Raw genomic sequence first — 23,866 nt, forward strand, 5'->3', positions numbered from 1 at the left:
TGATGAACTGCTGGCAAAACATAAAATCATCAATCATAGTGGTCAATCACAGATAGACTCTTACCAAGGTAACGGTATCATCCACGGTTCACATGCAGACCAGAAATGACTATGTAATTGATTTGATCTGCAACAACAGGAATCTATCTATCCATCCGTCCATCCTTATATCCTTATATCTGTCCATCCAAGGAGGTCAAGGAACTGCTGAGGGAGAGGAACAGCGCAGACACAGAGAAATAGCAGATCCCCTTTTCAGCCACAGGGATCTAACACAGGTACGGACACAGGGACCTGTATAGCTGCTCCAAGGCAAACTCCAAGCAGAGGATTGAGGATGAATTCAGCAGCAACAACACCTGTCCTCAGCACTGAGAACCAGCTCTCCACAAGGCTGTGTGCTAAGCCCTCTGCGCTACCCCCTCTATTCCCATGACTATAGCCCTGCTCCCCTGAACAATACCATCATTAAGTTTGCTGATGATACCACGGTGGTGGGGCCGATCTCTGGAGGAGATGAAACCGCATACAGAGTGGAAGTGGAATGGTGCACCAACAACAATTTCTGTTTTAACACCTTCAAGTCAAAGGAACTGATTGTCAACTTTATGAGGTATAATCTGGACATTCAGCCCATCATTATAAATAGGGAGAGGGTGGAGATGGTGCAAAATTTCAGTTTCCTGGGCAGCTACATCAGTGAAGACCTGACCTGGAATGCTAACTCCACTTCTACCCTGAAGAAGTCCTAGCAGAGAACAGATCAACAGAAAAGGATACTCATCCAAGATATTGTAACTCAGGTCCAGCACCTTGAGCGTGTCTGTCTGCATCAGTATGCTGTCATATGGGATCTCTGTCAGGCCCTGATAGGCAAAAGAAAGCCAGTGGAAACCCAAGGCTTGGTTGACCTGCTTGTTCTCAGCTGCGGTCTGTAGCTCCATGACATAAGAACTCCACTTTGTAACTTCTGCTGCTTCTTCCCTCTGGAAAGATCACTCCATGACCAGCCTCAACAAGAAACAGAACATGGAATAGTTAACATTCATCATTGAGCACAGGAATGACATGCAAACCTACATTGTATTTTATTGATATGTGTTTTGGTATTTTATCAAATCTGTTACTGTAACCCTTTCAGACCAATAGATATCATTTACCAATGTAAATGGATAATAGACAACCTCTTCCCACAAATCCGGTATTAGCACATTCTAAATTAGTATGGAAAGAGATGCATAAAATATGTGGGATGTCACATTTAAAACAGTTGTATTCCTCATTGTGGTTTAATCCATACTGGGAACAATGGCTTATAAAGGGAATACGTACCGTCGATGTTTTGTATACATATGGAGTTTTTATGTCTTTTTCAGATGTCATGATCAAAAATAATATAAATAAAGACAGTTTCTGGAAATACCTACAAATTAGAGACTGTATTACCAAAGACAATTTCATACATAAGGATAATCCAGGAGTTTATGTGCTCAAGTAGAATCAAATATAAGGCATAAACATTTTATAAATTATTTAATAGTATGCAAAAGGATGTATGTAAAAGTCTGGGGATTGTCTGGCAGACCTTGGCTGCATTTTTATTGATTACCATGGGCGGAAATCCCAGGTGGGTCAGTAGGGTCCGGACCCCCCAATCTTCGAAAAGTCTAGAATTGTCCCTCCCCCAGAAAATCATATGAAACCTTTGTATTTAAACAATATCAATATGAAAAGGCGAAAGAAACAAAGAATGAAATAAATCTGCCATTCATCAAAGAAAAAAATAAGAATGAATTTGTAGGTCCACCTCCGCCATTGTTAGAACATTGGTTCAGTCCAAAGTTTACAGGAGCAACAGCAGTGCTGTAAACGTCAGAGCCACTGAAGTGAGGAGCTAGCTGTGGTTCTGCAGCACTTACTTTCACTGCTCAATAGGAAGAAACACATTAACAGTAAAAATCAGAGTGCAGTTCATTATTTTATTACTTTGGCTGAATCATGATGAATCAATACCAGCAAAACTGACTACATTGCTTTGATAGACAAACTTTTTTGTTGAACGTAGCAAATACTGTATATCAATTATATAAGAGTTATCCCTTTACCTCTTATGTTAAAGAGAAGAGTTTGAAAAGGGAGGGACTAAGTACTACAATTAGCTGACAGCTTGCTGTGTGGGAGCCGAGGCCAGAGAGATAGAGAAAAACAGAAGTGTATGCTTTTATTTCTTAACATCTTCAAAATAGAGTCTCTAAAACGACACACACACAAAAATAATCTGGATATTTTTCTATAAAAACTCTGGTGCTTTGAGCATTAAGTTTAAGTTATGATACTTCCCAGATCTTCGTTATTTCTACCAACTTATAGATTCTCAGCCATCCAGGACATGGTAAAACTAAAAAAGATTTAAACATAAAGCAACTTATAATTTAAATAACACATAACTTATATTGAGAACCACTACAATAAATCAGTATTTATGGGGAATTTTATCAAGTGGAGTTACTCATTAAAACTTGTTTTTACTAGCCTTAAATTTTTGTAAAGGTGTAGCAGAGATTATATCCGTGCCACTGAACCAAGCTCATATCTAAACATTAAAATTTTAGTTTGACTTTTATTTTTCTCATTTTCCTTAATGAGAAAAATACATGCTTGTGCATTACCACTCACTAGTCATTTTTGGTCTTGTAGCTTGAACACATTAAAAACCTTTTAAACCACGTTTTACATTACATTTCACTGTGACTTTGCCAACCCCTTCAAAATTGCTCTTAAAAATTGTCCCTGTCCCTCCCAATAGTGAAATTGGATTTCCTCCCTTGGTGATGATGAATGGTTGAGAATACTGTCAAATAATGGGAAATATACTAAAGAATCTAGAGGAAGATTTACGCACTATAAGATGGTACATAGACTTTATTTCACCCCATCCAGCCTTCATAGAATGGGCCTGCTCACCAACAACCTATGCTGGAAATGCAAAACGGAATCGGGAACCTTTATACATGCGATCTGGGAATGTAAATGCATATCTCAATTCTGGAAAACAGTATTACAACACATTGGAAAGTGGATAGGTGTGGCGATACCCATGTCACCAAGACTATACTTTTTGAGGGACCAAACAGTAATGCCTAATATATCAAAACACCAAAGCACCGTGGTGCAGGTGGGGACTGTCATGGCTGCCAGAATAATCCTCAGACTATGGAAATCTTCAACTGTTCTGAATGTTAAAAGCTGGTTGGAATTAATGTTGGAAATAGCGTCATATGAACTAATGCTGGCCAAACTACAGTATATAATGACATAGAAGACTTGAAAAATCCTGGAACTGTTTCCTCTCCTGCAATACTGAGACAAGTAAACTCCTTTAATGAACTGCTGAAAAATACTGACGACTGACTACTTCTGTTTACTGTGGTTGTTTCTACTATCATCAAAGATATTTAATCTTCTGTGAAACTTTTATTGATTTGATATGAGCTGACCTGGTTGTTTTGTTTTACTTTGTTTTATTTATGATTTGTTTTGTTTTGAGAGGGTGTGAGGAGAGTTAGAAGAGGTTATATATACATATGTATTCTGAAACAATAAAAACATTAATACAAAAAAAAAATCTGTTACTTTAGATAATTATTATATGAAGACTACCGAAAGTGCTTTGGTAGAGTAATACACAAACGGAAAGGCATCTTGCAGATCAAAGTCGATGGGTATATTGGACGCTTAAATAAAAGCAGAAGCTGAGGCGCTGGAAGAAACAAGTGGAGCCTACATTCTAGATTAGATTAGATCAACGTTATTGTCCCCTAGCGTCAATTTGCTTTGCAGACAGAACAATATTGCAGATAAATACATTAAAAATTACAATAATAGTACACCAGAACATCCATATAGCACACAGTTCAAACATATACCACCATAATTTGTTTGGACTTCTCAGTTTCCCCCTGAAAACTTGCTAAGGTTAGTGGTTGGGGCGCAAGGGTGGCCCACGAGCTGCACACCATGCAGGAAATGTAAAAATATTACTGGGTAATTATGTTACTGGAAGACCTTAGCAATGCTAAAACAGTCATAAGAAAAACAAACCAAAAAATACAGTTAAAATAAATATAATTTCTTTTCACATCTGTTAAATCCCAATTATGTAATTAGCCAGTGAATCTAAAAACACATTTAGAACTGAACTAAATAAATGAACTAGGCAGCTTCTTAAGGCCCTCAGATCTTCAAGGGCCTCATAATTTCTAACATTTTAACACAGATCATTGATATTGAATTTTAACATTTGTTTAGTCAGAATGACAATGTTATTAAATTAGATTTAATGGTTTCAGGAGGGATAGATTAAAAGATTTTAAATTATTTAACATTTCAATTTAAGATTTTAAGGAGCTGGCAAATTTACTTTGTAAAAAGTGCAAAGAACAATCTTGAGTTAGTTAGCAACAGTTTGATGTTGCTATGGTAACAGAGGTTTGTTTGTTCACAAATATATTTGTGAATACATATTTGTTATCTCAGCAATTTACAATTACCTCAAACCTTGCCTTTAGTGTTGGACAATTAAGCTAGAGCTTCTCTCCCATATTCCATTAAATCAATGTTGAAATGCTGTTAGTAGTGCTGATGTTCTTAGCAGACTGAGGGGACCCTAAATCAAATTGTGCTCAAGGCCTCATGCAATCTTGGACTGGCCCTGCATTAGGAGCTAAATCTGCTGCACTGCGCATCCCACTGCTGGATACAGAGAAATATACGAGGAGACTCAACTTATGGGAATTTAGAGAACAAGCTTTTCCATTTCTTGACTGTTAATTTTGTAAGCTCCACAGAGAACACTTTGTTTAGTTGCCAGAGCTTTAAGGAACAAGTTTTCCTGAGTGCATAACAGCAACTACCAGATAGATGAAGCATTTGATATGGCACAGTCTGAAAGCATTGTAGAGCTGCAAAAAATAAATAATAAAAACAGCATGCTCCATGACTACAAGGCGAGCACTACAGACACTACTACTACACTTCTGCGCTGATCAATCGGCGCACCACTGAGGAACACATACATAAACTTTATCAATGCAAACACGGACATGCGCTGGGCTAGATGGCGTAAGATGTAAACACAGCTGTCCAGGAAACTGAAATTTGGCACCATCTCCACTCTCTCCCCATTTATAACTCTGGGCTGAATGTCTGGTTTATACCCCCTAAAGTCAACAATCAGTTCCTTCGACTTGAAGGTGTTAAAACGGAGGTTTTAACAACAACAACCTCCATTGTCATTCCACCTCCACTCTGTACACAATCTCATCTCCTCCAAAGATGAACCCCACCACCGTGGTATCATTAGTAAACTTTATGATGGTCTTGTTTGTTTGGGTGGGGCTATAGTCATGGGAGTAGAAGGTGTAAACTAGGGGTCTTAGCACAAATCCTTGTGGCGGGCTCAGGGCTGAGGACAGGTGGGTTCCTACTCTCACCCTCTGGGAGCGGTCTGTCAGGAAGTTCATGATCCAGCAGCAGATGTTGTGGGGGAGACCCAGATCCCCCAGGTTCCTCACCAGTCTGCTCCGAATGATGGTGCTAAAAGATGAGCTGAAGTTCAGGAAGAGCAGTTTCACATAGCTCCTTTGCTGTTCCACGTTTGTCAATGTGGTGTGATGGTGGAGGACTTTAAGCATGGTGATGGAGCTCTGAGAGAGGGACTGATTAAAGATGCTGGTAAAAATCCCAGCAGCTGATCTGCACAGACCTTCAGAACATAAATAGCTTGATTTTTGTTACTATTCATATTGATCAGATAACAAATCCTAGGTTGCAGTGTAGTAGAAGTATGAAACAATGCCATCCCCAGTTAAGCTAGCAGGCAGTTAAAGCCAGTGTTTTTGACCATTTTTGCAGGATATTTGCAATAAACTTAGAATCATGCATTAGAGTTGTGGGGTTTGAATCTTCACAATTATGGAATTGCAAAAAACGTATAAAAGGTCTTTATAAAGCCTGACCTGCTGATTCCGATGTTGGCCGATACCAGTTTTTTTGTGTGTAAAGTCAGCTTGGCAACAAAGTTGCTTGTAGCAACTGTGAGGTGGCTTTTGTTATTCATGCACGTGTAGACGTGACCTGGTGGGCAGATTCATCGAACCAGCTGAGAAAATCAGTTTCACATGCAAGTATTGGCTGATATCCCAAAAGTAAGGAAATCAGGCACCAGTTTATCAGTGCAGCAAAACTATCAAGGAATAAGCTGGTGATCTGTGTATTTGTCAGCATGATGAAGGACAATGGAACAACGTAGAAGTGATAACAAAGTTGATCAAAGATTAGAACACAAAAACTGTGCTCAAGAATCTTCCCAGATCATAACTTCCTCTGAGTACATGTGGTCACGTGTTAAAAAGCAGGTGGAGAAACAGAAGCCAATATATTGATAACTCTAAAATCTAAGAACAGAAGAATGCATCACCATCCAGAAGCTCATATGCATTTATTTTTATATTCAATCAAAAACAAGTTTCAGTATCTCAAAGAAAAAAGGAAAAAATCTAGAAAATCCATTTGCAGCTTTGACTTCACAATATTTACTTTACATTCAGATCATTAAGGATGTCCAGGCTTATTCAAGACATAGGATTAGATGTAGATGTACTGATGTTAATAATATTATTCAAATATCAGTTAGCACAAAATATAATTTAAAAGTATGTATTAACCTGATTTTTTTGTCTTATTTATGGCACAAAAAACAATTTCAGTTACCTAATGCTTTAAATTTAGATCAACTACACTATGGATACATATTTTGTCAGTTTTGTGTGGACTCACCGAGGCGAGGATGACATGCTGGATCTGTTCAGTGCCTGAGAAAGTCTGAGAACGGCTCCCAACCTGTATAACAGGGTTTCTTTCATGCTCTGCTGGGAGATCACATGATGGAGATAATCACATTACTGCTTACCCGTGTGGTTCAAACCCACTGGCCCTGATCTAAATAACGCAGCCTGGGCTTGGACAGCTACCGAGAATCAATTAAACAGACTTTAAAAAGTGCTCTTTGGTGGGAATTCTATAAATTCAAGCTCATATGTACAAAGTACAATTTGAGTTATTTTCACTTGGCCATTTTAATGAAACAAAAGCAAAGAATTTGACCATTAAATTACAGTCCATAATTATGGAAACATAATTAAACTCGGATGAAGTCAAGAATATATACACAATAAAAGTAAAATATGAAGAATAAAAAATGTTCAGAGATGAAATGTTCTGTTGTAGTATGTGTGGAAAAATTTCCAACTGTTTTCACACCATCAGAAAATCAAAAGTCATTAAATACTTGAATACTTTCGTTGGTTAAATAAAGTACAGTGTTCTAAAGTTGCTTTAGAGCTACAATAAATCATAAAATCATAAAAGTAGGCCATAAAAAAGACCTCGGTGGTCCTCGGTGACGGGCTATATCCTGAGCATCAATAGCAGCTTATCTCGCTGCGCCAAGTCGTCCTCAAAGTTTAACTGAGCACACGAAGCGATGAGCTCTGCTCCTCTTGCAGTCTCTAATTTCCCACTTGGAGTTCCTCCACACCAGCACACACTTCCTGTTTCTCTTCATTTTGGAGTGAGAGGGGGTCTTCCTCCAGTTAGTATAGCTGACAGGCTCACCGCCTGCCCACTCCCACCATCCTTCACGCTCCCTGCTGTTCAGACCTTAAATGATACAATAGACCTTTTTATTTAAAAATAACAAGAATTGGTCAAAGTGCTGCGCAGCTTATCATAAGACAACAAAACACACAAAAAGCATCAGTTCAGTCACGCTGAAAGCGAATATGACTTTTTAAACATATTTTAAGGGTTCATTCGCACCAACCCTCGGGAGCTCCTGAGCTGCAGGTTTGCCAAAGATCCTGTGTGGCTCTGTGATACAGAAATTTCCCACATTAATTGAAGTCAGCTGTTTGTTTATGTAGGTGTGAATGCGGAATCAAACTCTATAATGTGGACCAAAAAGTGAACTCTGGCCTAAAAACCTAGGTCTGGGTAAATAGGGCCAAAATGAATGCATGGAGTCTAGCACTACAGGGAGAAATGGCTTGTAGTTTTTTTACCAGACAAAAGAAAAATCCATTAAATGGGGCCTCCCATGTTTTATGTTTATTCTTAAAATAAACTCTTAAAAGATCAAAAGGACACAAAGGCTTGTCTTTTGCAACAGGAGAGACGCATGTCAGACTTACTGTAGCTGTTCAGGGTAAGTCCAACGAGAGCTTGCAAACCTTCAATATTCATTCTCTTCAGAGCATAGGCGTGTCATAATTCAACAGCATAGGCAAATACAGGCAATGCATTCCATATATGGCAATCTCTTAAGACAGCTGCATGGACAGGCATTTTGCACAGCTCGCCACAGCTCAGAAACGCCTGTACATTATCTGGAAACTTCTTTAACGGACAGACATATCTGCTGTGTTTTGGTACTTCTGCAAAATGTAACAGTAAATAAATGATAAAAGTATCTACATTTCCATCAAGAGGTACCTTCCAATATTGTTCTACCGTCAATAGAATATCTCTTTATAGATTTATTTATTCTTCTTCCGTCTCCCTTAATGCAGCTCAAACCGCTGCATGCCCACCAACAAAAAAGGTATCAAAATGTGCGGCTTATCTCAAGATGGGTGCTATTATTTTTATTGGGAATCAGAGTTGCCATCTCGATGTAAAAAGTGAAAAACAAGCGAAATTTCCAACTGCTGAACCTTTGAGTGTAACTGAAACTAGAACATTCCTGAAGAAATTTAAACAGGTCCTGCCAAAGTGTTCCCATCTGTTGGAACCCAGTGTTCTCATGCAAAAAATTAGCATCAATGCTAAGCTTAGTTAACAATTACTAAATACTGTAGTATGTGGAAAATCACAAGCATGTTGACAAACATGGACTTACTGCATTCAGTATGTTAAAATTAGTGTATAAGCTAAAATGAGCAAAAATGCTGATGTTACCCTAAATGCTGTCAGTAGCATGTGGGGCATCACTAGCATGCTGTCTTACACTGACTTCCTCCATTCAGTATATTAAGCATAGCTAATGTATAAAATATATCTAAAATGCTTATTTTAGGGAAAAGGTAAATGCTAAGGCAGTGCCCTAACCAGGGAGAAAGAAATAGCTAAAATACTTATTTTATGGCAAAGGCTAATATTAGTGCACTGCCTAAGGTGATGCATTATCCTGAGAGGTATATTGAGGCTTTTATTTTGAAATTCTCAGTAAACTTCATTTTAAAGGACCACACTAATCCCATCTGTAACAGTGGTTGGGTTAAGCCCGGGTTCCAATCGACACTTTGGCAGGCACCATTTAAATTTCTTCAGAAATTTTCAAGTTTATATTATTATTATTACATCGAGATGAATCTGAAAATCACTTCAATGGTAACAGGGTGCCAGCCTGTTCAAAGATTTCATCAACTTAAAATCAATTCTAGAGTGAGAAGGTAGCCAGTGAAAAGAACAGTGTGGGAGTGGTGTGGTCTCACCTGTGTGTTTTAAAAATCCAAAATAAAATACCACAAAAACAATACATAAAAGTGAAAACCCCCCACTTATAAACAAAACTATAAATAAAATGGATCATTCCTCTGTAAACAAAATTGTCCACCAAAAATATCAATCATCAGATTGGAAATGATCAAGCTCATTTTAATTTGTTATGCGATTGCAACAAGTTTACTGGCATCACATTTTTCAGGTATGTAAACATGTGTGTAATGTGTGGAGAACTTTGATGCCATGCTTTCTAAAAACTGAAGCCAAAAGGAGTAAAAAAAAGAAAAGGTCCCTGAAGGAGACCACAAGAAAGATGAGCAGGTTTCAAGGACTGTTGGCTGGTTTTTATTCCCATTTCACCTAAATCACACATAAAGTTAATCTTTTTTCCACTTTAGTTTAACATTTTGCATCAACCGAATCTCCTACTTGATGGGCCTAAGAACACCTAAGAGCACCCTAAGAACGGCTGTGCTGTTCTTTGATGTATCGACTTCTCTTGGTAGGTTTGTAGATGGATTTTGTTGGATTAGAGTGGAGGCAGCTAAATACATATGCACACCACACTTTTAGTATTACGTGTAGAACATTTTTAAATCATGTCTTATGAACAATCTGAACCTTATGAATGTGTATGCAATGCAATATGTAAAATGAAACATTTGTGTTCAGGTATATTCTAACGGTAAATATACTATTATTACATCAAGATGATGTAATAATAGTACTACATCATCTTGTAATATTATTACAAGATATTTATTACGTAAATATCATCTCAACCACCTTCACTGCAGAGCACTGACCTATCCAGAAAGGCTTTCTTCCACTGAAGTCCCACAACCAATCCATGTCAGATTTAGACAGAACACTTGCAAGACTTCCCATGAACCTGATATCAAAAACAAGTAAACAATATCAACATTTTCAAAGTTACAAATGAGACATTACAAACAATAATGAATGAGTTTGTATTTTTCATGGATCCCACCACCACACATTATACAGTGAAACCCATCAACCCTGTGATAACAATGTTTAATGATACCTTTCTCTGCAGGCCCTGTTAGCTGCACTCCATGTGAGCTTGGGCTTAGTGCTGACGATGTAACAACATCCTCTTTGAAAAGTCCAGCCCTGAGGACACATCTGAGCACCAAGGATGGGTAGGAATGTGGAGATAGAAACATCCATTGTTAAGTTGTCAGTCTAACCAAACTTGTTCTTCTATGCCTGTTTTGTTCCCTTGGAAACCATGACTGAAATACAACTATGGACCTTGGCAACAGTTTCCTCCAAATGGGTCACAAGATAACAAAAATCGTTAATGCATGATAGAAGTGAGGCTGAGATATATGAGTATTCTACTGAAAAATTTTCAATACTCAGAGGTTTACATACATTCCTGATTGGCATGAAAGTCTTTATAGGCCTTTTAATGGTGCCTTTGAACTGTTCCATTTTTGGGGTTGGTGTGATTAAACAACAAAGAACTGTAATTCATTTTCAAAGTTCACAGTCACAAATATATAGATAGAACCCTACTAATATTATCGGGAAATGTCCCTAAGCAAGCTCTAGACTGAGAAACCATGTACTTATAGTATCATCAAAAAGCCATCCATCCACCCATCCATCAATCGTCTTACATGCTTATCCCCACAGGGGTTCCCAGGGGTACAGGTGGCTATCTCAAACGGTCAATGGGCGAGAGGCAGGGTCACCCTGGACCGGTCGTCAGTCCAGCACAACCATTAAAAAAGCATCTGGTTGTCCCAGGTAAAAACCTTGGCCTGTCTATCTCATTGCAATACACTTTGTTTTGTCCAGGAGGTCTGGGCTCTCGGCTATTGGGCTCAATACTGAAAAATGTACTGACTATGTACTGACAATTCAGAGTCCAGGCCCCCAGGACTGCTTTCTGGAGGCTAGACTCTATTGAGGTTTCAAGTTTTACCCAATTGCTAACATTTGCCCATGTCTTGTGTAATGCACCAGTGTGATGCTTTGAAGCTTACTGGAAATTGCCTGTGCTGTAAGCAACCATCCTCTAAATGCTGATCCAAACAATGTGGCTGTTATTGTTAATTCAACATTTGGAAGTGTGACCAACATTCCAGAACCCATGTGCTTTGAATCCTTTAAAAATAAGTGATAGATAGATAGATAGATAGATAGATAGATAGATAGATAGATAGATAGATAGATAGATAGATAGATAGATAGATAGATAGATAGCATTTATTGTCATTGAACAGAATTCAACGAAATTTCCATTGCAGCTCCCGTGCAAAAGGTCAAATATATACAGTAAAAATAAGCAAACACACAATAATAATAATAACAATATATACAACTAAATTAACTAAAGGCACTCAACCATCCAAAGAAGTAGCAGCAGGTCCAATTATGGCAAAGTACGGATAATGTGACAGTGCAAAGTGCAGAACAATATGGCTGTGTGGGGATGGGGGATATATATGTGTGACTGCGAGGTTATGATATGTGTGGGAGGGGGGGGCGGCAGGGAGTAATGGCTCTGACGGCTGTGGGGAAGAAACTGTTTCTCAGTCTATTTGTTGTAGTCCGTATATTCCTGTACCGCTTGCCTGATGGCAGCGGCACAAACAGTCTGTGGCCCAGGTGGCTGGAATCCATGGCTATGGATCCAGCTCTCTTCTTGACCCGGCCTATGTAAATGGAGTCCAGGTCTTGGAGGGGGCATCCCACAATGCCTTGTGCTGTTCTCACCACCCGTGAGGCAATATATAAAATAATAGGTGAGGTGAAAGCAGTCAAAACGTTACGAGATGGTAATCTATTGGTGTTATGCAGAGATAGAGACCAGGTGCAGGGACTAATGAGGTGCAAGACATTATTGGGAAAAACAATCAAGCCACAAATATGGCAGGACAGAGGAAAGGTAAAGGGAGTAATATCTGGAGTATTAACTGATCTGACTGAGGAAGAGATTAAAGGTAATGTAAAAGGGGCTAGGGTGATTAAAGTGAAACACTTGTTTATTCTAAGAGAAGGAGTTAAAAGTCCTAGTAAGTCAGTTATGTTAGTCCTAGAAGAGGATAGATTACCTGAAAAGGTGATGATTGGGTATGTCAGTTATACAATAAGGCAATACATTCCTCTACCAACCAGATGCTATAAATCAGTGGTTCTTAACCTTTTATGAGGTACCGAACCCATCAGTTTCATATGCGTATTCACCGAACCCTTCTTTAGTGATAAATACATTTTTTTTCCAAATTTTCCAAATTTCCAAACATATGTATATGTTTTTTTGCTGGTGCACAAAATGAGCAATGTATGAACGTCAACTTTGCTCAAAGAACAAAACCATGAACTCACAGCAAGTTACAGTATTACTTTATTCTGGCCCCCAAAAAATATTTCGGCCCCATTAAAGAATTTCAGCCCCCAAAAATATTTTTTTATTATTTTACTAATTAAAAATAAATTTGGATTTTTTTTTCACTGAATAAAAAAATAGTTCTTAATTTTTTTAAATTTAATTTGTTTTTTGTCATTTTGAATCCACAAAATACTTTTTTGGGGCCAGAATAAAGTATTGCACAAATGACATACCTGCAAATCAGTGTGACTTCTGCTGTTTGTCTTTGGGAGAGCAGTTCAGAGAGGTGTGGCTTCACCTTGGCAATTGCATCTTCAGAGCAAAGTCTGTTCATTTTCTTATTTTTTTGCTCGACATATTTAGTATGGATTAAAATATTAAGAAAGAAACCACGCAACGTACAACTACGACAGCCGCTGATACTGCGTGCACTAAATTCCCTGCAGCACTGATTGGCCGAGCAATGTAACATGATCCTCTGCAGCAAGTGATGGCCAAGCGGGGCGCGTCATCACGACTTTACACAAGTGTGTCTTTGCCTCCGCGGCAGAGGCTCCGCCGAACCCCTGAGACCGACTCATCGAACCCCTGGGGTTCGATCGAACCCAGGTTAAGAACCACTGCTATAAATGTCAAAGGTTTGGACATATTGCTGCATTTGTCTGTTGAGAAGACACAAGTAATATGTTTTTCAAGAAAAAGGGTTAATCGTACAGTAGATCTTAGATTGTGTGGGCAAAAATTGAAGCAGATAAGTATCATAAGGTATGTAGGTATATGGTTTGATGTAAAACTTTCATTTAAGATGCATATACAGAAGATTATTGAGCAATGGAAAAAATTTATTAATATTTTGAGATGTTTGTCAGGGAATGATTGGGGGGAGTCAAGCACATCTTTAAAAACAATGTGTGATGTTTTAATTTGTTCTGTGTTGGACTATGGATGTATTGTTTATAAGTCAATTGCAAATTCTTTATTAGATTTAGATAGAATCCAAGCTAAAGCTCTTAGGATATGTTGTGGTGCTTGTAGAACGTCTCCAGTTCCTGCTCTTCAGGTGATTACCAGAGAACTATGCCACTGAAAATAAGGTGGATGAAACTATCAGCAAATTATTGGTTAAATTTACAAGGGCATGAAGAAAAACACCCAACTAAACAGGTATTCATAGAATGTTGGGAGTAATTGCCATAACATTAGGAGTTTTGGATGGGAAGGGAATATTTATGCAGATAATTTGGGGGTAAAAAATATAGCATGCTGTAAAACTGTAATTAAATCTAAAATTGCCCCATTTTTATTTGAAATGCCAATAGTAAATTTAGAAACCAAAAAAATAGAACAGTCCTATGGAGGTTTTTATCAAATTATTCAGCAGTATTTAGAAATAATGTATGAAAATATGACACAAATATATACAGATTCATCAAAAGAGGAAAATGGTAAAACAGGAGTAGCAGTTTATGTTCCGAAACAAAAAGTTTTTATAAAAAGAACAACAGATAATTTATCAATTTTTTCAGCAGAGATGTTGGCAATTATTTTGGCATTGCAATGGGTGCTGGAGGTGAAGCCCAGTAAGGTAGTTATCTGTTCAGATTCAATGTCTTGCTTAACCAGTATTATAAGTGGAAAATCTGAAAGCCGTCAAGATCTTTTAGATGAAATAGTTATTTGATAAATGGTATAAAGCAACAAAAAATAAGTATTCAATTCACATGGGTTTTGGCACATAAAGGAATTGTAGGTAATGAAAAAGTAGATAAGTTGGCTAAAGAAGCAGTTAAAGCAAGAGAAATTGAATATGATGTCCCACTATGTAGAGCAGAAATAAAAGTAATTATTAAAGATAAAATAAATAATATATGGCAGGAGAGATGGAATTTAGGAGAAAGAGGAAGGTATTTACATAAAATACAGAAAGAGGTAATCATAAGAAATAATACTACAATTAATAGGAGAGAGGAAATATGGATTAACGGGTTGAGGACTTGGCATACTAGTTTAAATAGTGGTTTTAAAATAATAGGTGATTGTTCTTTATTGCGGGGAAACAGAAGGAGTAGAACATGTGTTGATTTATTGTAGAAAATATATAAAAGAGAGGAAAGAATTGGAAAGGGTAATGGGGATTTCAATAGCTATGGCTAATTTATTAGGGAAGCATCAATCACGTGATATAATTCAAGCACTTATTAAATATTTAAAAGATGCAAAATTAGCTGAGAGTATTTAGTATGTATGTGTGTGTGAGTGTATAAGTATGTGTATAATTTAGTTATTTTAAGATTTGAAGATATGTAGGAAAAATTAATTTCTGAATTACATCTCTGTCCAGTTGATGGTGGTAATACACAAAGTTTGTAAACTGCCAGAAAAAGCAATAGAAGAAGAAGAAGAAGTAAGAACCAGTTTTGGGAAAAACTGCTACTCAATTTTGAATCCAAGTATGCTTCCCCTCCCCTTTGATTTTGAATCCATAGGGAGGGAAAGTTTTATCTTCCCCTGCTCTCCCCTCATGTCATATCTCCCTTTGCATATTTTATCCTGCCCACCATTCTGGGTCTAAGTATGAAATCCTGCAAGATTTTGTGGGATTTGAGTTTTTAAAAGTAGGGCGGGGCCTATTGTTTGGTCTGGGAGAACATGTGGTGGACAAGGAAGTTTAGGGCTGGCTGCTGCAGGTGGGCTTTAAATCAATTTAAATCACTTGTTATTCACTTTTTATTATGATGTGCTTACTGATATACTCAGACTTGCCTCTATTCTAGAAAAGCTGATTCAGATGATTGCATGACCTATTCTACATCAGGGTACATCAGAGTATCATCCATAAAATTTCACCCAGATGGCATTTACTGTGTAAACCAGAGCTTTCAGTGGAAAAACAAAGTTCCAGATCCTTTTAATGCTATACAAATATGGGACAGGAACATGGATTATACACTGCTCAAAAAAATAAAGGGAACACTCAAATAACACATCCTAGATCTGAATGAAAGAAATATTCTCATTGAATACTTTGTTCTGTACAAAGTTGAATGTGCTGACAACAAAATCACACAAAAATCATCAATGGAAATCAAATTTATTAACCAATGGAGGCCTGGATTTGGAGCCACACACAAAATTAAAGTGAAATAACACTACACGCTGATCCAACTTTAATGTAATGTCCTTAAAACAAGTCAAAATGAGGCTCAGTATTGTGTGTGGCCTCCACGTGCCTGTATGACCTCCCTACAACGCCTGGGCATGCTCCTGATGAGGTGGCGGATGGTCTCCTGAGGGATCTCCTCCCAGACCTGGACTAAAGCATCCGCCAACTCCTGGACAGTCTGTGGTGCAACGTGACGTTGGTGGATGGAGCGAGACATGATGTCCCAGATGTGCTCAATCGGATTCAGGTCTGGGGAACGGGCTGGCCAGTCCATAGCTTCAATGCCTTCATCTTGCAGGAACTGCTGACACACTCCAGCCACATGAGGTCTAGCATTGTCCTGCATTAGGAGGAACCCAGGGCCAACCGCACCAGCATATGGTCTCACAAGGGGTCTGAGGATCTCATCTCGGTACCTAATGGCAGTCAGGCTACCTCTGGTGAGCACATGGAAGGCTGTGCGGCCCTCCAAAGAAATGCCACCCCACACCATTACTGACCCACTGCCAAACCGGTCATGCTGAAGGATGTTGCAGGCAGCAGACCGCTCTCCACGGCGTCTCCAGACTCTGTCACGTCTGTCACATGTGCTCAGTGTGAACCTGCTTTCATCTGTGAAGAGCACAAGGCGCCAGTGGCAAATTTGCCAATCCTGGTGTTCTTTGGCAAATGCCAAGCATCCTGCACGGTGTTGGGCTGTGAGCACAACCCCCATCTGTGGACGTCGGGCCCTCATACCATCCTCATGGAGTCGGTTTCTAACCGTTTGTGCAGACACATGCACATTTGTGGCCTGCTGGAGGTCATTTTGCAGGGCTCTGGCAGTGCTCCTCCTGTTCCTTCTTGCACAAAGGCGGAGGTAGCGGTCCTGCTGCTGGGTTGTTGCCCTCCTACGGCCTCCTCCACGTCTCCTGGTGTACTGGCCTGTCTCCTGGTAGCGCCTCCAGCCTCTGGACACTACGCTGACAGACACAGCAAACCTTCTTGCCACAGCTCGCATTGATGTGCCATCCTGGATGAGCTGCACTACCTGAGCCACTTGTGTGGGTTGTGGAGTCCGTCTCATGCTACCACGAGTGTGAAAGCACCACCAACATTCAAAACTGACCAAAACATCAGCCAGACAGCATAGGTACTGAGAAGTGGTCTGTGGTCCCAACTGCAGAACCACTCCTTTATTGAGTGTGTCTTGCTAATTGCCAATAATTTCCACCTGTTGTCTATTCCATTTGCACAACAGCAGGTGAAATTGATTGTCAATCAGTGTTGCTTCCTAAGTGGACAGTTTGATTTCACAGAAGTTTGATTTAGTTGGAGTTATATTGTGTTGTTTAAGTGTTCCCTTTATTTTTTTGAGCAGTGCATCTTTATATAAACCTGTGTATGGATCTACAGATTAATAGTTCGCTGCACTTGCCCTGTTCTATGTCACTGTTCTCCTGTTTCAGAGTTTTGTGCAACGTGTGCATCGTCTTACTGTTTTTTTTTTTTACTCCATAAGGCGCGGAGTGGTCGGGAAGTGCGTATCGATGGAGAAAAGCAGACTGATGTAAATCTTTTAGCTCTGGTATTCTGATGATGAAAATTCAAAAGTGCTGTGGTGCTACTGTTTCATACCAGATCACTTACAGAACCAATGTTAACTCTATAAAATGAATGCTCTCTATTGAGGTATCATCCATGGAAGGATTTCTTTATTTAAATGGGTTCATTTTTCTGAGGAATACACAATGAGGGTATCGTGACATGTTTATAAGAGCAATTTTCTGTTGTCCTTCCATGAAAGCGTGCAGCATCCAGACGAACATTAAAACACTTTTTAATATAAGTTGCTGCTTTGACATGATCACAGCACTGCCAAAACATATGTACAAAAATCCTCAATAAAACATAAAATATTTGAAAATCAGACACCAGACAAGTGAATAACAGCAATATCATCAGCCTGTGTAACACTGAATTGATGCGGTGAAGCCACTAGTAGCAGGAGCATGGAGCTGTGCCAGAAGCTAACAAACACTGAAGAGAAGGAGAGCTACCATCGATACAGTTGCAGCCAAGCATGTTTTAATGTTACACAATACAGTTTTAGCAAGTTGCTCAAAGTCTGAGCTGGTATTGTTGTGCATTTAAGGTGTAAAGTTTACCTCTGAGCAATCACCTCCCAAAAGAATCCCAGCGCCCCCCTTTAGTAAAAATTTCCTCCAGCGCCCTCTGCAGTCCGCTGAATGCCTCCCGGGTGCGGTATCGCCCCCGTTGAGAAACACTAGCATAAAGTCTGTAATGTTTGGTTATATTCATAAATTTATATTTTCAAATATAGAAACCTTATGACCTTTATTAAGTTCCACACAAAATCACAGTATCTGCCCTGTCAAATCAGGACTTTGTAAAAAAGGCTGAGAAATACAATGCTGACTGGATCAACATGACAGAATGAACAATAGAAAGAAGGGTTCTCTTTACTCACAATAAAACACATGAAACCAACTCACATGTTCTCCTGCTTGCCCTTTCATTTGTGCTTTCAGTTCATCTTTTGGAGTGTTGGACTTTGCTACAGTGAGAAGTCCAGGTACTTGGTGCTGTGGTTCCCTGCTAACCACCCGGATGTTTGCCTTCCTGCTCTTTCTAGAGGGGGACGTATCATCATGTACTAGCATTTGCATAATTCCATGATACTGAAATACAATAAACAATGATATGAGATCTATCTTTAGCCTTCAGTGATATGAAACTGGAATCAGCTGCTGCAGCTACTTACTGTGTAAATCACATCTGTCTCATTGTGGAACACCAATGAAGGGGCAATCTAAAAAAAATAAAACACAAATCTGTTTGCAGATTAACCTGTTCATACAGGAACTGGTCATATAGGGTTGAGAATGAGATAAACTCAAAAGGTGACTCTGAAACGCTTACAGATTTGCGATTGCTCATAACTCTGAGTATCTTCTTAGGGAGATGTTCTCGTGGTGGTGAGATGCTGTCTCCTCTGCCCCATATGATGGATTGTGTAGCAAGAGGAAGTTTCTCCAGACGAATGGATCCATGCTGGGGATATGTATCTGATCGAATCTCTTTTCCTCCTAGAAGAGGAGCTTGTTGATCCTGATTTGGCCAGCACTGTCCTGTCAGTTAGGATTTACAAGGTAAGTCAGATTTTTTACAAGAAAAAATGTTGGTTAGTAAAATGCACAACATCTTTTACCATTTCCTGAGTCTCTGATTGTGAGTTCAGCCTTGCTGATTCTACCAATTACTGTGGCTTCAGGAGAAACTAGCAACACCTCAAACCTTTCATCAGCTTCCTCAATGTGGTCTTCAACTATCTCAGTTTGCCAACTTCGCTTTGCCACTCCTATAGAAACAGTAAACATTTTTTGAGAATTCAAACTGGTAATATACTGATATACAGTGCATCACAAACGTGAGTACATCCCTCACATTTCTGCAGTTATTTAAGTATATCTTTTCATGGGACAACACTGACAAAATCACACTTTGACACAATGAAAAGTAGTCTGTGTGTAGCTTATATAACAGTGTAAATTTATTTTTCCCTCAAAATAACTCTATATACAACCATTAATGTCTAAACCACCGGCAACAAAAGTGAGTACATTGAGTACTTTGACTCAAGTACAAATTGGAATTGATAAACACCTTTTTTGTATTTTAAAAGTATATTGTAAGCTCCTTGAAAAGTACCTGGATCAAACTGGATCAGAGAGGAAGGATTTGTACGGAAATCTTTCCCAGCATTTGCAGTCCCTTCAATCACCTGGAAAAGAAACGACAACTTCATTATTACAGCCATGTTCAAATTGGTGATGCATCGATCCGATGCATGAGGGCCATAAGGGCCAATCTATTGAATCTATTTCTATGCTATGTACTCTGCATAACTGTGGTTCACAAAACAAAACCAAAAACAACCGACCCAGGATGGGCAGAGGGAACCTCAGAAGGAGGAGTGGAAACAAAACAAAAACAAAACTAGAGTTCATAATAAAGAGAGTTTGATGTTCAGGCGCCGAAGGAAAACGAGAGTCTGATGTCCTGACAATGAAGGAGATGAGAAAATCTGATGTCCTGGCAACAAAGAAGACAAAAGAGTATGATGTCCAGCTGCCAAAGGTGGTGCAGGAACCTCGGGGGTCGCTGACGCGGGAGCTAAGACCTTGGAAGTAGGTGACGAGAGAGCTGAGGCCTTGGAAGTAGGTGACGAGGGAGCTGAGAGTTGGAAGTAGAAGACGAGGGAGCTGAGGCCTTGGAAGGCGATGAAGGAGAGCCCGCAGGGACCCATAAAGGTTGGCTGGAGGTCAGCCCGGAGGCTGCAGGGACTCGCAACGGGGTGGCTGGAAACTTGGGAAATTTGCTGGGAGGCTATTTTGGTTTTGTGGTGTTCCAGACAAAGAAATAATGGAACCTCCAGGATTAAGATTGTTAGACACTTTTGGTCTGATTATGCTCCTACTGTATGTGTTGGAGGCTGTTTGGTTGCATAATCTGAAGGTAAACGAAATATAACAATTCGCCATTGGTGGCGCTCTTGCTGTGTACAAGAGAGGTGAGCGGAACCTGTGAAGAAGAAGAGATGTTCTTGGTTCGAAAATAAAGGTTGCCATGTGCTACTTCCAGTTATCTGCTTGAACAGTATTTTATTTGACCTAGTGTATCATACACAACAGGTTTGAAACAATAAGTTTCAAGTTTTAAGTAAGGACATGGCTCATTAACATCTCCAACACAAACCCACCATAATGATACCGGTGGAAAGAAAACACCAGGACTGCTTATAGATTTTCTCCTCCAAGAGAGGTGAGTAGACCATGTGAGATTATCAACCATTTAGCATAGTTAGCTATAGGAGGAATTAATACACACATTATGAAGAACAATGCCATTGGTGAAACTGCAGCCTTAAATAGTCCCAAGCTGTGAAGGACCAAACCACCTTTTAAATCACAGGGGATCTCTATTTACCAATTTCCACCTATATAAAAAAAATAAAATACACTTTTACCAAATACAAACACATTTCTCTTTACATTTTATAAATATTTTATGTTTTATCCTTACACCATAAGCACCATTATGAAACACCACAAAAACCCACAAACAACCCCCCTCTCCCAGACCTCTCCCGGAACCTATAAATGGTGTCTGGACCCCCAGGGGAGTATTTGTCCAAACACCCTAGAGAGGACCTACAATGTCTTGTGGGCAAATTGTTATTGATGTGATTAAAGTGCAGTGGCAAATAAAGTGCTTGTTAATAAAGTGCAAAAAGTGCTCTTAAAGTGCTATACAGTGACTTAAGTAAAAATAATTCCAGTAATGGAGATGTCTTCATTACATTTCCTCCCTCCTCTCTTAAGAGCACAGTACCTCAGTCCTCTGCTACCCTGGATAAACAGTCAGCAACCACATTAGACTTCCATGGCTTGTACTGGACCATGAAGTTAAACGGCTGGAGAGACAAGTACCATCCAGCGATGTGGGCATTGACACCCCTCATTCGTCTTAACCACTGGAGAGCACAATGGTCGATCTCTAGGATGAAGTGACGTCCCAGAAGATAATACTTGAGGTCCTCGATAGCCCACTTAATGGCCAACCACTCCTTTTCCATGGTTGAATATTTCATCTCCCTGTTCCGACAGCTTCCGACTCAGAAACACCACAGGTCTTCTTTCACCATCCACCTCTTGTTGCAGGACAGCTCCAAGGCCCACCCTTGAAGCATCTGTTTGTAAGATGAATGGCTTAGTGAAGTCTAGTGTGTGTAAAACTGGATGAGTACATACTGCTTCCTTGGGGTCTCAATCACAGTCTTCTGTCCAGCACACATTCTTGGGGGCTGCACCTTTGTTAGATGGTTCAGTACAGCTGATCACTCTCCAAAAGAAGGTATGGATTTCCAGTACCAGCCCACCAAACTAAGAAATCCTCTCACCTTCTTCTTTTTGGTTGGAACTGGGAAGGACTGGATTGTGTCCATTTTCCCCACTGGAGGCTTTATCTTTCCAAGCCCAAAGAAAAAACCCAAGTACTCCCCTTCTCTCTGGGCTTCAGTACACTTCTTGGAGTTGACAGTCAGTCCAGCCAGTCTGATGTGGTGTAGCACCTCCTGTAGGTGAATCAGATGCTCCTACCAGGACTGGCTATACACCACATCATCCAAATATGCTGCAGAAAAGGCTGAAACATCTCTCAGCACATGATCCATTAAACGTTGGAATGTTGCTGGTGCACCCTGAAGCCCAAATGGGATGACTCTAAATTGGTACATACCAAAAGGAATTTTGAAGGCAGTCAGCTCTCTTATCAAAACCACTTGCCAGTATCCTTTGCACAGATCCAGCATTGCAATGTAGCTTGCTTAACAGACATCCTCCAGTAGGTCATCAACCCTGTGTGTTGTGATCTGTGTTTTTCTGTGTTTATTTCTGAGTTTTCGGTGTCCTTGAGTCTCTTCGTTGTCCTGTCTCCCCTCGATTACTCCCAGGTGTTTCTCATTCCCTGATTACCTCCTGTGTATTTAGTGTCACCTGTGTGTCTGTGTCTTTGTCGGGTCCCTGTCTACCAACAGTCAGTCGTTTGTTTTTTCATTCACATCCATTCGTGTACCTGTGCTACCAGTGATGAGCTTTGTTTTCCCGCTCTGCTGTGCTGACAGGGTTTTGGACTGTTTTGAATATTCAGACATTATCATCATTAAACTCCGTTTTTTCACTTAAACCTGGATTCTCAGCGTCTGCCTCACCACCTACACCGCACCACTTCATGACAGAGTGCATTGGGTACAGCATTTAAATATCTAGAATCAATGCAGAATCTCAGGGAGCCATCTTTCTTTGATACCAGCACAATCGGGCTGCACTACTCTGTACTAGACTCCTCAATTATCCCCAAATCCAGCATCAGCTTTATTTCCTTTTATGGTACTGGTACCAACTGCTCTGGTATGCAATAGCTCTTTTGACAACTTGGTGCATCTTCTTTCACCCAAATCTTGTGTTGAACCAGTAATATGAATCCTGGAACTTCTTGAAAGAGCTGAGGATCTAAGAGATTTTTGATGTTGGCCTGCTTAGTAGGGAACAGATAAGAAATGTCAACCAAAGTACAGTCTGACATGCTAGTTGGAAAGAATTTTTCAGTTACCTCCTCATTCTTATCTGCCTGCACAAATAACTCTTGACGCACAGGCTCCTTTTGGCTGTGGAACTCTTTCAACAAGTTGACATAAAATGTTTGATGCTTATTGGCTCTTTCTGGCATGTACAGTTCATAAACCACTTTACTCACTTGTTTGGTGAGCTCATATGGGCCATGCCATTTTTCAGCAACATTTATTGCTGGTAGGAAGCAGTAACAGAACATTCTGTCCTGGAAGGAAGACTGTGTCTCTGGCCTTATGATCGTACTAGGTCTTTTGATGTTGTTGAGTTGCTTTCATGTTGTCCTGTGCAAAAGATGCCATTTCCTGCAATCGCTCTCTCATGTTGAAGACATATGCTGCAATGTTTTCAACCTCTTGCAGCTGGATTTACAGTGGCGATGAAAGTCGAGGAAGAGTACGGTGGAAACAGCAATAGTTTATTCTTCTCACACAGCATTAAGAACAATACCACAGGTGAAATTGCAGCCTTAAATAGTCCCAGTTGTGAAGAACCAAACCACCTTTTAAATCACAGGGGATCTCAAACTACCAATTTCCACCTACGTAAAAAAATAAAATACCAAAATACAAACACAATTCTGTT

General features: G+C 39.6%; 2 protein-coding genes and 1 long non-coding RNA gene across 8 annotated transcripts in view; 1 reads left to right on the top strand and 2 right to left on the bottom strand.

Moving 5' to 3' along the window:
* Nucleotides 1-6,941, bottom strand: part of LOC116732787 (leucine-rich melanocyte differentiation-associated protein) — a 45,083-nt gene extending 38,142 nt beyond the window's left edge. For both annotated transcript variants that reach the window (XM_032583261.1, XM_032583262.1), the window contains exons 1-2: nt 6,838-6,941; nt 781-1,011 (exon numbers count right to left, since the gene is read on the bottom strand). In XM_032583261.1, the coding sequence (XP_032439152.1) occupies nt 781-944 (164 nt within the window). In that variant the 5' untranslated portion in view covers nt 945-1,011; nt 6,838-6,941. The remainder of the gene's footprint in view (nt 1-780; nt 1,012-6,837) is intronic.
* Nucleotides 1-18,194, top strand: part of LOC116732794 (uncharacterized) — a 31,270-nt gene extending 13,076 nt beyond the window's left edge. The window contains exons 3-5 of the long non-coding RNA XR_004341882.1: nt 4,451-4,463; nt 11,053-11,056; nt 18,184-18,194. This is a non-coding gene — a long non-coding RNA (uncharacterized LOC116732794). The remainder of the gene's footprint in view (nt 1-4,450; nt 4,464-11,052; nt 11,057-18,183) is intronic.
* Nucleotides 6,481-23,866, bottom strand: part of frem1a (Fras1 related extracellular matrix 1a) — a 73,014-nt gene continuing 55,628 nt past the window's right edge. For 3 of the 5 annotated variants that reach the window (XM_032583179.1, XM_032583182.1, XM_032583180.1), the window contains 8 exons: nt 19,803-19,875; nt 19,303-19,452; nt 19,014-19,222; nt 18,856-18,903; nt 18,587-18,772; nt 10,610-10,710; nt 10,368-10,453; nt 6,481-7,719 (listed from right to left, as the gene is read on the bottom strand). In XM_032583179.1, coding sequence (XP_032439070.1) covers nt 7,517-7,719; nt 10,368-10,453; nt 10,610-10,710; nt 18,587-18,772; nt 18,856-18,903; nt 19,014-19,222; nt 19,303-19,452; nt 19,803-19,875 — 1,056 coding nt within the window. In that variant the 3' untranslated portion in view covers nt 6,481-7,516. Of the gene's footprint in view, nt 7,720-10,367; nt 10,454-10,609; nt 10,711-18,586; nt 18,773-18,855; nt 18,926-19,013; nt 19,223-19,302; nt 19,453-19,802; nt 19,876-23,866 lie in introns of those variants that run through there. The other 2 variants (XM_032583183.1, XM_032583184.1) reach the window with 2 other exon arrangements.

Source organism: Xiphophorus hellerii, chromosome 14 (genome assembly GCF_003331165.1).
Source record: "Xiphophorus hellerii strain 12219 chromosome 14, Xiphophorus_hellerii-4.1, whole genome shotgun sequence".
Lineage (NCBI taxonomy): Eukaryota > Metazoa > Chordata > Actinopteri > Cyprinodontiformes > Poeciliidae > Xiphophorus > Xiphophorus hellerii.